The sequence below is a fragment of the Taudactylus pleione genome, unplaced genomic scaffold (assembly GCF_031769625.1).
Source record: "Taudactylus pleione unplaced genomic scaffold, aTauple2 ptg002274l, whole genome shotgun sequence".
NCBI lineage: Eukaryota > Metazoa > Chordata > Amphibia > Anura > Myobatrachidae > Taudactylus > Taudactylus pleione.
In genome coordinates, this window is record NW_028286665.1 from 454 (window position 1) to 16,231 (window position 15,778).

Below are 15,778 nucleotides of genomic sequence, written 5' to 3' on the forward strand. Positions count from 1 at the left end.
ACGCTTACACCAGCCGCCTCGTCATTGGTCAGTTACATGGTGTTATCCAGGAGAGTGACCGTACGCTTACACCAGCCGCCTCGTCATTGGTCAGTTACATGGTGTTATCCAGGAGAGTGACCGTACGCTTACACCAGCCGCCTCGTCATTGGTCAGTTACATGGTGTTATCCAGGAGAGTGACCGTACGCTTACACCAGCCGCCTCGTCATTGGTCAGTTACATGGTGTTATCCAGGAGAGTGACCGTACGCTTACACCAGCCGCCTCGTCATTGGTCAGTTACATGGTGTTATCCAGGAGAGTGACCGTACGCTTACACCAGCCGCCTCGTCATTGGTCAGTTACATGGTGTTTCTGCATTTACTCCATTATTTGTATTGCTTTAGTTTTCCTAATATCTGTGGTATTAGTCAGTTTTATTACCGCAGAGCACTAGTTTGTTAACAGGCTATGATATATTCTGCTTTTATTGGCGGGTGTAAGCTGATATACTGCACAGCACAGGAGGTGACACATTTTCTTCATCCCCAGTATAACCCATTTTTCCCATTTAGCCGTCTCCCTCACTGAGATGTTTTCCCTGTAATGTAGGCTGGTCATGGTGATAGGTAAGCCACGCCCCCTGCAGGCAGCCGAGACGCTAGAGGCCGGCTGCTAGTGATGACGTCACCGGTGCTGAACAGAAGGCACGTGGAAGAGTGGTGCACAATGGTGAGTAGCTATATATATATATATATATATATATATATATATTTATTGTGACGCAGTCAGATTCGGGGGTCCCTCTCCTGGGTAGGGGACTCCTTCCTTACACACACAGCAGCTGGGAAACAGTACGCCAGACTGGATGCAAGTACAAGCTGGTCGGCGCCAGTCTTTATTGTACAATGTCAGAAATAACACAAAGAAACCATAAACATAAATCCTAGCCCTGGCCGGGCTCTAACTTTACAGGTAGTTCCCTCACTACCAGAACCTGGCAGGGCCTAATGCCCTCACCAGCAACAAGGGCACAGCACAACACTCACAGTTAGGTTTCCAAGTGTCTCTGAGCAAACTCCCTGTCTGCTCTCCCAGGTGAGACAATCAGCCCTCAACACACTAGGCTTATATTGGCCACTCTCAGGTGGAAACCCTAACAAGCCTGTTACCAGGCTGCGAGAACCAAAACCTGGAGTGGCCGTGGGTGGAGCCCTCCCTCTCCTCTCACCCACAACCCCCAGGTCCCAAACCGGCTTTTCAAAAAGCCGAGACTCAAGCCTGCTACACTGCAGACTTTCTCCTGGGGGTTTAAAACACATAAGACAGGAATCTGGGACAAATGTACCTGCCACAGACCACTTTACCAGTGATCCTATCACAATATATATATATATATATATATATAAATATATATGTGTGTTTATTGTATCTGTAACTTTGATGATGTCTTGATAAAAGAGGGTCGGCCTCTGAAACGTCGACTTCCACCGCCGTGTGGTCTACATTATTTACTGTCTTTTCTTCGGAGTGTCATTTAAGTCTTGTTGTGTATATATGTACACATACACACAAAGCATTGTGCAAAAGTTTTAGTCAGGTGTATGGAACAATAAAAATGCTTTAAAATAAATAGAAGTGTTAATAGTTTATTTTTATCAATTAACAAAATGCAAAGTGAATGAATAGAAGAAAAATCGAAATCATTTGGTGTGACCGCCCTTTGCCTTCCAAACCGCATCAATTCTTCCAGGTACACTTGCACACAGTTTATGAAGGAACTTGTTCCAAACATCTTTTATTTATTTTAGTACTTCATTAATACCAACTCTTAAGCAACTTTTGTCAATTATTTATTATCTTAAAAGCTTGTTGTTTCCATACCTGGATCCATGACTTGTGCTCTGGCTGCAGAAACAGAGGCTCCTGTAGAGCTGCTGAAACTACAGAGCGACCTCCAAATATAAAGACATAGAATGTACCTGTAAGAGGGAGGAATAGAATGCTCATTATATGTATACATCTATTATTAATAATATACAATATAACCTTCTCGCGCCACAGACTTTGCTACTAAGCCGCACCAAAATACAAATACTTAGTACCTAGTACAGTATTTGTGAACTAAGATACAAAATTGCGGAAAAAGAACAGAAAAAAGTAGCAATGGCGGGCGGATACGTGCGCTCCTCACCATGCAGAACCATGCGTTATCCTCACAACAGACCTCCTAGTACACCGTGCTCAGCATTACTGAGGTCATGGGTTCAATTCCACCACGGCTCTTAATGTGTCTACACACAGCGATTCTTTACCCGATTTGGCAGATTTCGACGAATCGCAACGACAAATCGTGTAAAAAATGTCTTCACTCACGATGCCAATGCGCGTCCCCGCTCGTCTTACATCGCATCTTCAGATCTGCCGTGCTGTAGGGCAGATTTGCCAATATGGGACACGATGTGGTGCCGATCGTGAGTACTTTTTATCTCACGATCATCGTACGTCACGGAATTTGACAGACAGGACCCAGTACACGCCCATCCTCCATCTTGTGCAGCATCGTGAATAGAAGGAAAAGGACGCACGATTGGGAGCCTCCACACTGAAGTCTGGATTTCAGCACTTTGGGGAGTATAGGTACCGTATTAATGCAACCCCACTGCCCACCAATGTGTGCCACCCACCTACCCACCAAAGTGTGCCACCCACCTATAAATGCATGACCCAGCCACCGCCTGCCGGAATGAGGCGGGCGGTGGCTGGGTCATGCATCAACCCTACTGCCCACCAATGTGTGCCACCCACCTACCCGCCAATGGGTGCCACCCAACTATAAATGCACGACCCAGCATACGCCTGCCGGAATGAGGCGGCCGGTGGCTGGGACATGCATTAACCTCCCATGCCCATCAATGTGTGCCACCCACCTATAAATGCATGACCCAGTCACCGCCCACCAGAATGAGGCAGGCGGTGGATGGGTCATGCAGCAACCCCACTGCCCACCTATGTGTGCCACCCACCTACCGACCTAATGCCCATTATTTAAATTTCCCACCAATTGTGAGGATTCCCGTGTGTTGTTTGGTAAACTCACGATGTATCGGGCACGATCTCAGGATTTGGACTTCCGACACGATTCACAATAGATCGTGAAATCGTGAATCAAATTGAAGCCTTTTTGACCTAATCGTGCTCACGACTGTCGGGGAGCGTTCAGGGGAAATCGTACACAATGTCGGATCGTCAGCACATCGCTATGTGTGTAGGCACCTTAACTCTGGAGAGTTTGTATGTTCTCCATCTGCTTCTGTGGGTTTCCTCCGGGTGCTCCATTTTCATTCCACACTCCAAAATATTTTGATAGGTTAATTGCCCCATAAAAAAAAAAAATATATATATATATATATATATACACGTGTGTGTGTGTGTGTGTGTGTGTGTGTGTATGTGTGTATGTGTGTATGTGTGTGTGTGTGTGTGTGTGTGTGTGTGTGTGTATGTGGATATAGATTGTAAGATCCACTGACATGAATGGACAAATATTCTCTGTAAAACTCTGTGGAATATGTCCGCGCTAAATAAATAACTCTTATATAAATTCCTTTTCAACAAAAAACCCTAGTACACTCTACGTGAGCGGACGCAGGATTGAGTAGAAAGTAGCAGGAAAAAGTACACAAGGTGGGTCCAATACGAGAGACCCTCTCCAGGCAACATTACGCTTCATCTGCGATCTGCAGTACATAGTACACAAGGTGGGTCCAATACGAGAGACCCTCTCCAGGCAACATTACGCTTCCTCTGCGATCTGCAGTACATAGTACACACGGTGGGTCCAATACGAGAGACCCTCTCCAGGCAGCGTCACGCTTCCTCTGCGATCTGCAGTACATAGTACACAAGGTGGGTCCAATACGAGAGACCCTCTCCAGGCAACATTACGCTTCCTCTGCGATCTGCAGTACATAGTACACACGGTGGGTCCAATACGAGAGACCCTCTCCAGGCAGCATCACGCTTCCTCTGCGATCTGCAGTACATAGTACACAAGGTGGGTCCAATACGAGAGACCCTCTCCAGGCAGCGTCACGCTTCCTCTGCGATCTGCAGTACATAGTACACAAGGTGGGTCCAATACGAGAGACCCTCTCCAGGCAGCGTCACGCTTCCTCTGCGATCTGCAGTACATAGTACACAAGGTGGGTCCAATACGAGAGACCCTCTCCAGGCAGCGTCACACTTCCTCTGCGATCTGCAGTACATAGTACACAAGGTGGGTCCAATACGAGAGACCCTCTCCAGGCAACATTACGCTTCATCTGCAACAAAAAACTAAACCTAGAAAGCGATTTGCAAACTGAAACAAAAGACGGAGGAAAAAGTATCAGGAGAAAGTAGCAAAGTAAAGAAAAATGTGCGCAGCGTGGGAATGGCGCCAGGCTTCTTGTGGCACACGGTGGTAGAGAGAGGTGTATGAGGACAGCGTGGGTATGGCACCAGGCTTGTTGTGCCACACGGTGGTAGAGATAGGTGTATGAGGACAGCGTGGGTATGGCGCCAGGCTTCTTGTGCCAAACGGTGGTAGAGAGATAGGTGTATGAGGACAGCGTGGGTATGGCACCAGGCTTCTTGTGCCACACGGTGGTAGAGATAGGTGTATGAGGACAGCGTGGGTATGGCGCCAGGCTTCTTGTGGCACATGGTGGTAGAGAGATAGGTGTATGAGGAAAGCGCGGGTATGGTGCCAGGCTTCTTGTGCCACATGGTGGTAGAGAGAGAGGTGTATGAGGACAGCGTGGGTATGGCGCCAGGCTTCTTGTGGCACACAGTGGTAGAGAGATAGGTGTATGAGGACAGCACGGGTATGGCGCCAGGCTTCTTGTGGCACACAGTGGTAGAGAGATAGGTGTATGAGGACAGCACGGGTATGGCGCCAGGCTTCTTGTGGCACACAGTGGTAGAGAGATAGGTGTATGAGGACAGCGCGGGTATGGCTCCATGCTTCTTGTGTCACACGGTGGTAGAGAGATAGGTGTATGAGGACAGCGTGGGTGTGGCGCCAGGCTTCTTGTGGCACACAGTGGTAGAGAGATAGGTGTATGAGGACAGCGTGGGTATGGCACCAGGCTTCTTGTGCCACATGGTGGTAGAGAGATAGGTGTATGAGGACAGCACGGGTATGGCGTCAGGCTTCTTGTGCCACATGGTGGCAGAGAGATAGGTGTATGAGGACAGCGTGGGTATGGCGCCAGGCTTCTTGTGCCACACGGTGGTAGAGAGATAGGTGTATGAGGACAGCGTGGGTATGGCGCCAGGCTTCTTGTGCCACATGGTGGTAGAGAGATAGGTGTATGAGGACACATCTGTTTGGCCACATATCCTATCCCCAAAGTGCACCAAATAGCCCTGATCTGCGCGCCACAGACAGACGTAGCCACGCCACGTGACTTTTCGTTAAAATATGCATTTTAATCTGTGACTTTATACCAATCTTTTATAATAAAAATACTAATGGTAAGTATTTAGTATCATCATTACGCTGCCTCTGCGATCTGCAGCACATTGTACACTACAGTATATGCAGATATCTATGCGCGTAAGAAGAGCCAGGAAATAGAATGTAAGCAGGGGAATCGCTCTGACTTAGCACCAGGCATCTCATACTTGTACGAGGACATCCGTACTTAGATGAGAGAACATATGGATGTATCAGGATGGACACAAAGGCAGTGAAATAGGGAGGATGGGAGTAGTGTATTCATTATATAACACAAGTATGTTATTACATTAATTGTAGACCCTGTAGACCCTGGAAGGGTTTATTCAATTATTCAGAGTATGGCTAAAAAATGCCTTCAAAAGGTGAACAATAAATGAAACATTATTACCACAGAGAGAAACTTCGGTTGCAGAGTGTCTCCAACGCAAGAGCTCAGGACGCAAGTCTACCGTTGTTACCGTTACACCGTGGGTCACTGTATCATAGCTGAGGATCTGAGCTCCACGAGCAGGACAGGAGGGAGAGAATCGCCCACCCACAGCCAAGATAGTGCCACCCTTCAGCAGCGTGAGGGAGTGCAAAAGGCGCCCATCTGAGGAGAAACAACCAAATAGATATCATTCAGCATTAAACATAAATATAACCTGTGAACCAAGAAGCTTTATTCATGTTTCCTCCTTTGCTGTTTGCTGGGAATTTACACAAATTACTGATTAAATGTTACTATTTCTGTAGGGAGATACAGCCTTCACTGTACTAAATTATTGTCGCCATTCAATAACTACCCCATCAACATCCCCATTCTATTCTACCTTAGTCCCACCTTTACATAGCTCACACACTGCACTACTGTATGTACTAACAGCGTCCTGACACAGACATGTATGCCAATAGGTCCTGTGTGTCCTCTGACCTCTCTCTGTCTATATCTAGTCTCCTTTATGTGCTCTACCATAGGTAAAGCCAAGTGTAATACGTTACCACTATATAAATCATTGTCTGATGCTGAGAGCCTGTACTCTGCTATCACTGATTATTATTACATTTTATTTATAGGGCGCCACAAGTGGTCCGCAGCGCCGCACATACAGTAAAGGGTACTGTACTGTAACCACATAATTTCTAATATTATTTCATATACTGTAGTCTTGAGTCAGTGATTTATGTGACAAGCTTATGTTTTACACTATACTAGTTAAGTCTACTCTGCATTAGTTTGCCTACGTCTGGCCACCTTTTACCATGTGACAGGTCAAAGGGTTGAATCCTCCCTTTTAGCGCTGCAGTATCTGTGTTTTACGGTTATGACTAGAGTAGGGGGCTGCGGGGGACCTGTGACATCACACCCACGTGACCCGGCATGAAAAGGGAGGGGTGGGGATGCTAACAGGGGACCAAAAATGTCCCCTCGCTACAAATATTTAATCCCTCTCTATGCCCTCGTGGATGGTAAAGCAGGAGCGGTCACGTGGTGGATACGTCACAGAGGTCCTTTAGCCACATAGGATCTAGCATCAACCATGTTTTACATGCTGACAGGCTGTGTAAGTCTTCTGAACCCCACAGGGCTAATATCTTCTTACCGCTTACACACACTCATTTGCAGTATATTCTCTTATTTTGTGATCAGAAGTACAGTGACCTACTCTGCAGGACCACAAGCGTTTTATATGGACAATCATTCCTGGCTTTGTTAATAAATATACAAAGTTCCAGAAAACTCATTGTCTGTGGATTAAGAGATGAACTTGGTTTAGCTATCTGAATAGTTACACACTGCTTACGTGTAATGAGGGTCAGAATAGGTACACAGAACATTACAGTAACCAAAATATAATCAGAACACAAGTAACAATTAGCAACACAATTCTCCATACACAGTACAGCTCTGAAGGGGAAGGCTGTCATAGAAGTGCTAGAGAAGAAGGCTGTAAGACAGTGGGGAATGGAGGAGAGACTGCAGGCATGAGGACGCTTGGTGGGTCAGAGGGAGACAAAGTGATGGAGGAGAGACTGCAGGTATGAGGAGGCTTGGTGGGTCAGAGAGAGCACACAGTGATGGAGGAGAGACTACAGGTATGAGGAGGCTTGGGTCAGAGAGAGCACACAAAGTGATGGAGGAGAGACTGCAGGTATGAGGAGGCTTGGTGGGTCAGAGAGAGCACACAGTGATGGAGGAGAGACTGCAGGTATGAGGAGGCTTGGTGGGTCAGAGAGAGCACACAGTGATGGAGGAGAGACTGCAGGTATGAGGAGACTTGGGTCAGAGAGAGCACACAAAGGGATGGAGGAAAGATTGCAGGCATTAGGAGGCTTGATGGGTCAGAGAGACCACACAGTGATGGAGGAGAGACTGCAGGCATTAGGAGGCTTGATGGGTCAGAGAGAGCACACAGTGATGGAGGAGAGACTGCAGGTATGAGGAGGCTTGATGGGTCAGAGAGAGCACACAGTGATGGAGGAGAGACTGCAGGTATGAGGAGGCTTGGTGGGTCAGAGAGAGCACACAAAGGGATGGAGGAGAGACTGCAGGTATGAGGAGGCTTGGTGGGTCAGAGAGAGCATACAAAGGGATGGAGGAGACACTGCAGGTATGAGGCAGCTTGGTGGGTCAGAGAGAGCACACAAAGGGATGGAGGAGAGACTGCAGGTATGAGGAGGCTTGGTGGGTCAGAGAGAGCACACAAAGGGATGGAGGAGAGACTGCAGGTATGAGGAGGCTTGGTGGGTCAGAGAGAGCATACAAAGTGATGGAGGAGAGACTGCAGGTATGAGGCGGCTAGGTGGGTCAGAGAGAGCACACAGTGATGGAGGAGAGACTGCAGGTATGAGGCGGCTTGGTGGGTCAGAGAGAGCACACAGTGATGGAGGAGAGACAGCAGGTATGATGAGGCTTGATGGGTCAGAGAGAGAGACTTGCAGGTATGAGGAGACTTGGGTCAGAGAGAGCACACAGTGATGGAGGAGAGACTGCAGGTATGAGGAGGCTTGGTGGGTCAGAGAGAGCACACAAGGTGATGGAGGAGAGACTCTGCTTCTACTTCTGTACTAACTGTATTACACACTCTGCTTGTACTTCTGTACTAACTGTATTACACACTCTGCTTATACTTCTGTACTAACTATATTACACACTCTGCTTGTACTTCTGTACTAACTGTATTACACACTCTGCATCTACTTCTGTACTAACTATATTACACACTCTGCTTGTACTTCTGTACTAACTGTATTACACACTCTGCATCTACTTCTGTACTAACTATATTACACTCTGCTTGTACTTCTATACTAACTGTATTACACACTCTGCTTGTACTTCTGTACTAACTGTATTACACACTCTGCTTGTACTTCTGTACTAACTGTATTACACACTCTGCATCTACTTCTGTACTAACTGTATTACACACACTGCTTGTACTTCTGTACTAACTGTATTACACACACTCTGCTTGTACTTCTGTACTAACTATATTACACACTCTGCTTGTACTTCTGTACTAACTATATTACACACTCTGCTTGTACTTCTGTACTAACTGTATTACACACTCTGCTTGTACTTCTGTACTAACTGTATTACACACTCTGCTTGTACTTCTGTACTAACTGTATTACACACACTCTGCTTGTACTTCTGTACTAACTGTATTACACACTCTGCTTGTACTTCTGTACTAACTATTACACACTCTGCTTGTACTTCTGTACTAACTGTATTACACACTCTGCTTGTACTTCTGTACTAACTGTATTACACACTCTGCTTGTACTTCTGTACTAACTGTATTACACACTCTGCTTGTACTTCTGTACTAACTATATTACACTCTGCTTGTACTTCTGTACTAACTGTATTACACACTCTGCTTGTACTTCTGTACTAACTATATTACACTCTGCTTGTACTTCTGTACTAACTGTATTACACACTCTGCTTGTACTTCTGTACTAACTGTATTACACACTCTGCTTGTACTTCTGTACTAACTGTAATACACACTGCTTGTACTTCTGTACTAACTGTATTACACACTCTGCTTGTACTTCTAAACTAACTGTATTACACACTCTGCTTGTACTTCTGTACTAACTGTATTACACACTCTGCTTGTACTTCTGTACTAACTATAACACACTCTGCTTGTACTTCTGTACTAACTATAACACACTCTGCTTGTACTTCTGTACTAACTGTATAAAATACTCTGCTTGTACTTCTGTACTAACTGTATTACACACTCTGCTTGTACTTCTGTACTAACTATATTACACACTCTGCTTGTACTTCTGTACTAACTATTACACACTCTGCTTGTACTTCTGTACTAACTATATTACACACACTGCTTGTACTTCTGTACTAACTGTATTACACACTCTGCTTGTACTTCTGTACTAACTGTATTACACACTCTGCTTGTACTTCTGTACTAACTATTACACACTCTGCTTGTACTTCTGTACTAACTGTATTACACACACTCTGCTTGTACTTCTGTACTAACTGTATTACACACACTCTGCTTGTACTTCTGTACTAACTGTATTACACACACTCTGCTTGTACTTCTGTACTAACTATATTACACACACTGCTTGTACTTCTAAACTAACTATTACACACTCTGCTTGTACTTCTGTACTAACTGTATTACACACTCTGCTTGTACTTCTGTACTAACTATTACACTCTCTGCTTGTACTTCTGTACTAACTATTACACACTCTGCTTGTACTTCTGTACTAACTGTATTACACACTCTGCTTGTACTTCTGTACTAACTGTATTACACACTCTGCTTGTACTTCTGTACTAACTATATTACACACTCTGCTTGTACTTATGTACTAACTATATTACACACTCTGCTTGTACTTCTGTACTAACTGTATTACACACTCTGCTTGTACTTCTGTACTAACTGTATTACACACTCTGCTTGTACTTCTGTACTAACTGTATTACACACTCTGCTTCTACTTCTGTACTAACTGTATTACACACTCTGCTTTTACTTCTGTACTAACTATTACACACTCTGCATCTACTTCTGTACTAACTGTATTGCACACTCTGCTTTTACTTCTGTACTAACTGTATTACACACTCTGCTTGTACTTCTGTACTAACTGTATTACACACTCTGCTTGTACTTCTGTACTAACTGTATTACACACTCTGCTTGTACTTCTGTACTAACTATTACACACTCTGCTTTTACTTCTGTACTAACTATATTACACACACTCTGCTTGTACTTCTGTACTAACTGTATTACACACTCTGCTTGTAATTCTGTACTAACTATATTACACACTCTGCTTTTATTTCTGTACTAACTATATTACACACTCTGCTTGTACTTCTGTACTAACTGTATTACACACTCTGCTTGTACTTCTGTACTAACTATATTACACACTCTGCTTGTACTTCTGTACTAACTGTATTACACTCTCTGCTTGTACTTCTGTACTAACTGTATTACACACTCTGCTTGTACTTCTGTACTAACTGTATTACACACTCTGCTTGTACTTCTGTACTAACTATTACACACTCCGCTTGTACTTCTGTACTAACTATATTACACACTCTGCTTGTACTTCTGTACTAACTGTATTACACTCTCTGCTTGTACTTCTGTACTAACTATTACACACTCTGCTTTTACTTCTGTACTAACTATATTACACACTCTGCTTTTACTTCTGTACTAACTGTATTACACACTCTGCTTGTACTTCTGTACTAACAGTATTACACACTCTGCTTGTACTTCTGTACTAACTATATTACACTCTGCTTGTACTTCTGTACTAACTATTACACACTCTGCTTGTACTTCTGTACTAACTATATTACACTCTGCTTGTACTTCTGTACTAACTGTATTACACACTCTGCTTGTACTTCTGTACTAACTATATTACACTCTGCTTGTACTTCTGTACTAACTATTACACACTCTGCTTGTACTTCTGTACTAACTATATTACACTCTGCTTGTACTTCTGTACTAACTGTATTACACACTCTGCTTGTACTTCTGTACTAACTATATTACACTCTGCTTGTACTTCTGTACTAACTGTATTACACACTCTGCTTGTACTTCTGTACTAACTATATTACACTCTGCTTGTACTTCTGAACTAACTGTATTACACACTCTGCTTGTACTTCTGTACTAACTATATTACACTCTGCTTGTACTTCTGTACTAACTGTATTACACACTCTGCTTGTACTTCTGTACTAACTGTATTACACACTCTGCTTGTACTTCTGTACTAACTATATTACACTCTGCTTGTACTTCTGTACTAACTGTATTACACACTCTGCTTGTACTTCTGTACTAACTATATTACACTCTGCTTGTACTTCTGTACTAACTGTATTACACACTCTGCTTGTACTTCTGTACTAACTGTATTACACACTCTGCTTGTACTTCTGTACTAACTGTATTACACACTCTGCTTGTACTTCTGTACTAACCGTATTACACACTCTGCTTGTACTTCTGTACTAACTATATTACACACTCTGCTTGTACTTCTGTACTAACTGTATTACACACTCTGCTTGTACTTCTGTACTAACTGTATTACACACTCTGCATCTACTTCTGTACTAACTATATTACACTCTGCTTGTACTTCTGTACTAACTGTATTACACACTCTGCTTGTACTTCTGTACTAACTGTATTACACACTCTGCATCTACTTCTGTACTAACTGTATTACACACTCTGCTTGTACTTCTGTACTAACTATTACACACTCTGCTTGTACTTCTGTACTAACTATATTACACACTCTGCTTGTACTTCTGTACTAACTATATTACACACTCTGCTTGTACTTCTGTACTAACTATATTACACACTCTGCTTGTACTTCTGTACTAACTATTACACACTCTGCTTGTACTTCTGTACTAACTATATTACACACTCTGCTTGTACTTCTGTACTAACTATTACACACTCTGCCTTGTACTTCTGTACTAACTATATTACACACACACTCTGCTTGTACTTCTGTACTAACTGTATTACACACTCTGCTTGTACTTCTGTACTAACTGTATTACACACACTGGGTCTGATTCAGAGCCGCTCGTAAGCGGCCGCTCATTCGCTCTGAGCGATGTTCGCACAACTGCGCATGCGTATGGGTCGTAATGCACATGCACCAACCAGTCATTGCGGTCGAAAATCGTGCGCTCGTAAAACAGTGAGGGGCTACTAATTTGCATGACAGAATGAGGCGTTTCTGGGTGGTAACAGGGGAAGGTGCTTGAAAACGGGAAAGTGGAGATCCGAATGCAGGCGTGCCTAACGGTCAAAACGTTGTTTTACGGGAGTGCATAATTAGTAAAGCCGCGTCATCGACCACGTCACTTGGTTGTCTTTTAGCCTGAAATGCTCGCAGTGAGAGCGGGAAGTAAATCCTACCACAAGCACTGCGAGCAGTTCAGACGCCTTTCGATGCTCCCGATTAATCTAATATATACAGGAGATGATGTATGATGCGAACGGCAAAGGGGCGTCTTTACAAAATAGCGAGCGCATTTTTCAGACGCTCGCTCAGACATAGAGGCATCAACAGACCGCAAAGAGCGAGCGCAAAATTTAAATATCTGGCCCCTTCTTCAGAACGACCGTCCGCAAATAGCGTCCGGCTCTGAATCAGGCCCTCTGCTTGTACTTCTGTACTAACTGTATTACACACTCTGCTTATACTTCTGTACTAACTGTATTACACACTCTCTGCTTCTACTTCTGTACTAACTGTATTACACACTCCGCTTGTACTTCTGTACTAACTGTATTACACACTCCGCTTGTACTTCTGTACTAACTGTATTACACACTCCGCTTGTACTTCTGTACTAACTGTATTACACACTCCGCTTGTACTTCTGTACTAACTGTATTACACACTCCGCTTGTACTTCTGTACTAACTGTATTACACACTCCGCTTGTACTTCTGTACTAACTGTATTACACACTCTGCTTGTACTTCTGTACTAACTGTATTACACACTCTGCTTGTACTTCTGTACTAACTGTATTACACACACTCTGCTTGTACTTCTGTACTAACTGTATTACACACTCTGCTTGTACTTCTGTACTAACTGTATTACACACTCCGCTTGTACTTCTGTACTAACTGTATTACACACTCCGCTTGTACTTCTGTACTAACTGTATTACACACTCTGCTTGTACTTCTGTACTAACTATATTACACACTCTGCTTGTACTTCTGTACTAACTGTATTACACACTCCGCTTGTACTTCTGTACTAACTGTATTACACACACTCTGCTTGTACTTCTGTACTAACTGTATTACACACACTCTGCTTGTACTTCTGTACTAACTGTATTACACACACTCTGCTTGTACTTCTGTACTAACTATTACACACTCTGCTTGTACTTCTGTACTAACTATATTACACACTCTGCTTGTACTTCTGTACTAACTATATTACACACTCTGCTTGTACTTCTGTACTAACTATATTACACACTCTGCTTGTACTTCTGTACTAACTATATTACACTCTGCTTGTACTTCTGTACTAACTGTATTACACACTCTGCTTGTACTTCTGTACTAACTGTATTACACACTCTGCTTGTACTTCTGTACTAACCGTATTACACACTCTGCTTGTACTTCTGTACTAACTATATTACTCACACTCTGCTTGTACTTCTGTACTAACCGTATTACACACTCTGCTTGTACTTCTGTACTAACTTTATTACACACTCTGCTTCTACTTCTGTACTAACTGTATTACACACTCTGCTTGTACTTCTGTACTAACTATTACACACTCTGCTTGTACTTCTGTACTAACTATATTACACACTCTGCTTGTACTTCTGTACTAACTATATTATACACTCTGCTTGTACTTCTGTACTAACTATATTACACACTCTGCTTGTACTTCTGTACTAACTATTACACACTCTGCTTGTACTTCTGTACTATCTATATTACACACACACTCTGCTTGTACTTCTGTACTAACTGTATTACACACACTCTGCTTGTACTTCTGTACTAACTGTATTACACACTCTGCTTGTACTTCTGTACTAACTGTATTACACACACTGGGTCTGATTCAGAGCCGCTCGTAAGCGGCCGCTCATTCGCTCTGAGCGATGTTCGCACAACTGCGTATGCGTATGGGTCGTAATGCGCATGCACCAACCAGTCATTGCGGTCGAAAATCGTGCGCTCGTAAAACAGTGAGGGGCTACTAATTTGCATGACAGAATGAGGCGTTTCTGGGTGGTAACAGGGGAAGGTGCTTGAAAACGGGAAAGTGGAGATCCGAATGCAGGCGTGCCTAACGGTCAAAACGCTGTTTTACGGGAGTGCATGATTAGTAAAGCCGCGTCATCGACCACGTCACTTGGTTGTCTTTTAGCCTGAACTGCTCGCAGTGAGAGCGGGAAGTAAATCCTACCACAAGCACTGCGAGCAGTTCAGACGCCTTTCGATGCTCCCGATTAATCTAATATATACAGGAGATGATGTATGATGCGAACGGCAAAGGGGCGTCTTTACAAAACAGCGAGCGCATTTTTCAGACGCTCGCTCAGACATAGAGGCGTCAACAGACCGCAAAGAGCGAGCGCTCAATTTAAATAACTGGCCCCATCTTCAGAACGACCGTCCGCAAATAGCGTCCGGCTCCGAATCAGGCCCTCTGCTTGTACTTCTGTACTAACTGTATTACACACTCTGCTTATACTTCTGTACTAACTGTATTACACACTCTCTGCTTATACTTCTGTACTAACTATATTACACAGTCTGCTTGTACTTCTGTACTAACTGTATTACACACACTCTGCTTGTACTTCTGTACTAACTGTATTACACACTCTGCTTGTACTTCTGTACTAACTATATTACACACTCTGCATCTACTTCTGTACTAACTGTATTACACACACTCTGCTTGTACTTCTGTACTAACTATATTACACACTCTGCTTGTACTTCTGTACTAACTGTATTACACACTCTGCTTATACTTCTGTACTAACTGTATTACACACTCTGCATCTACTTCTGTACTAACTGTATTACACACTCTGCATCTACTTCTGTACTAACTGTATTACACACTCTGCATCTACTTCTGTACTAACTGTATTACACACACTGCTTGTACTTCTGTACTAATTGTATTACACACTCTGCTTGTACTTCTGTACTAACTGTATTACA

General features: G+C 43.5%; 1 protein-coding gene across 1 annotated transcript in view; it reads right to left on the reverse strand.

Annotated features, from left to right (window-relative positions):
* Positions 1 to 1,864: 1,864 nt before the first annotated feature.
* LOC148431432 (tRNA wybutosine-synthesizing protein 4-like) overlaps positions 1,865 to 15,778 on the reverse strand; it is a gene marked incomplete at its 3' end in the record, with an annotated part of 53,685 nt that continues 39,771 nt past the window's right edge. Inside the window, exons 7-8 of the mRNA XM_088466013.1 lie at positions 5,875 to 6,078; positions 1,865 to 1,962 (exon numbers count right to left, since the gene is read on the reverse strand). Coding sequence (XP_088322139.1) covers positions 1,865 to 1,962; positions 5,875 to 6,078 — 302 coding nt within the window. The remainder of the gene's footprint in view (positions 1,963 to 5,874; positions 6,079 to 15,778) is intronic.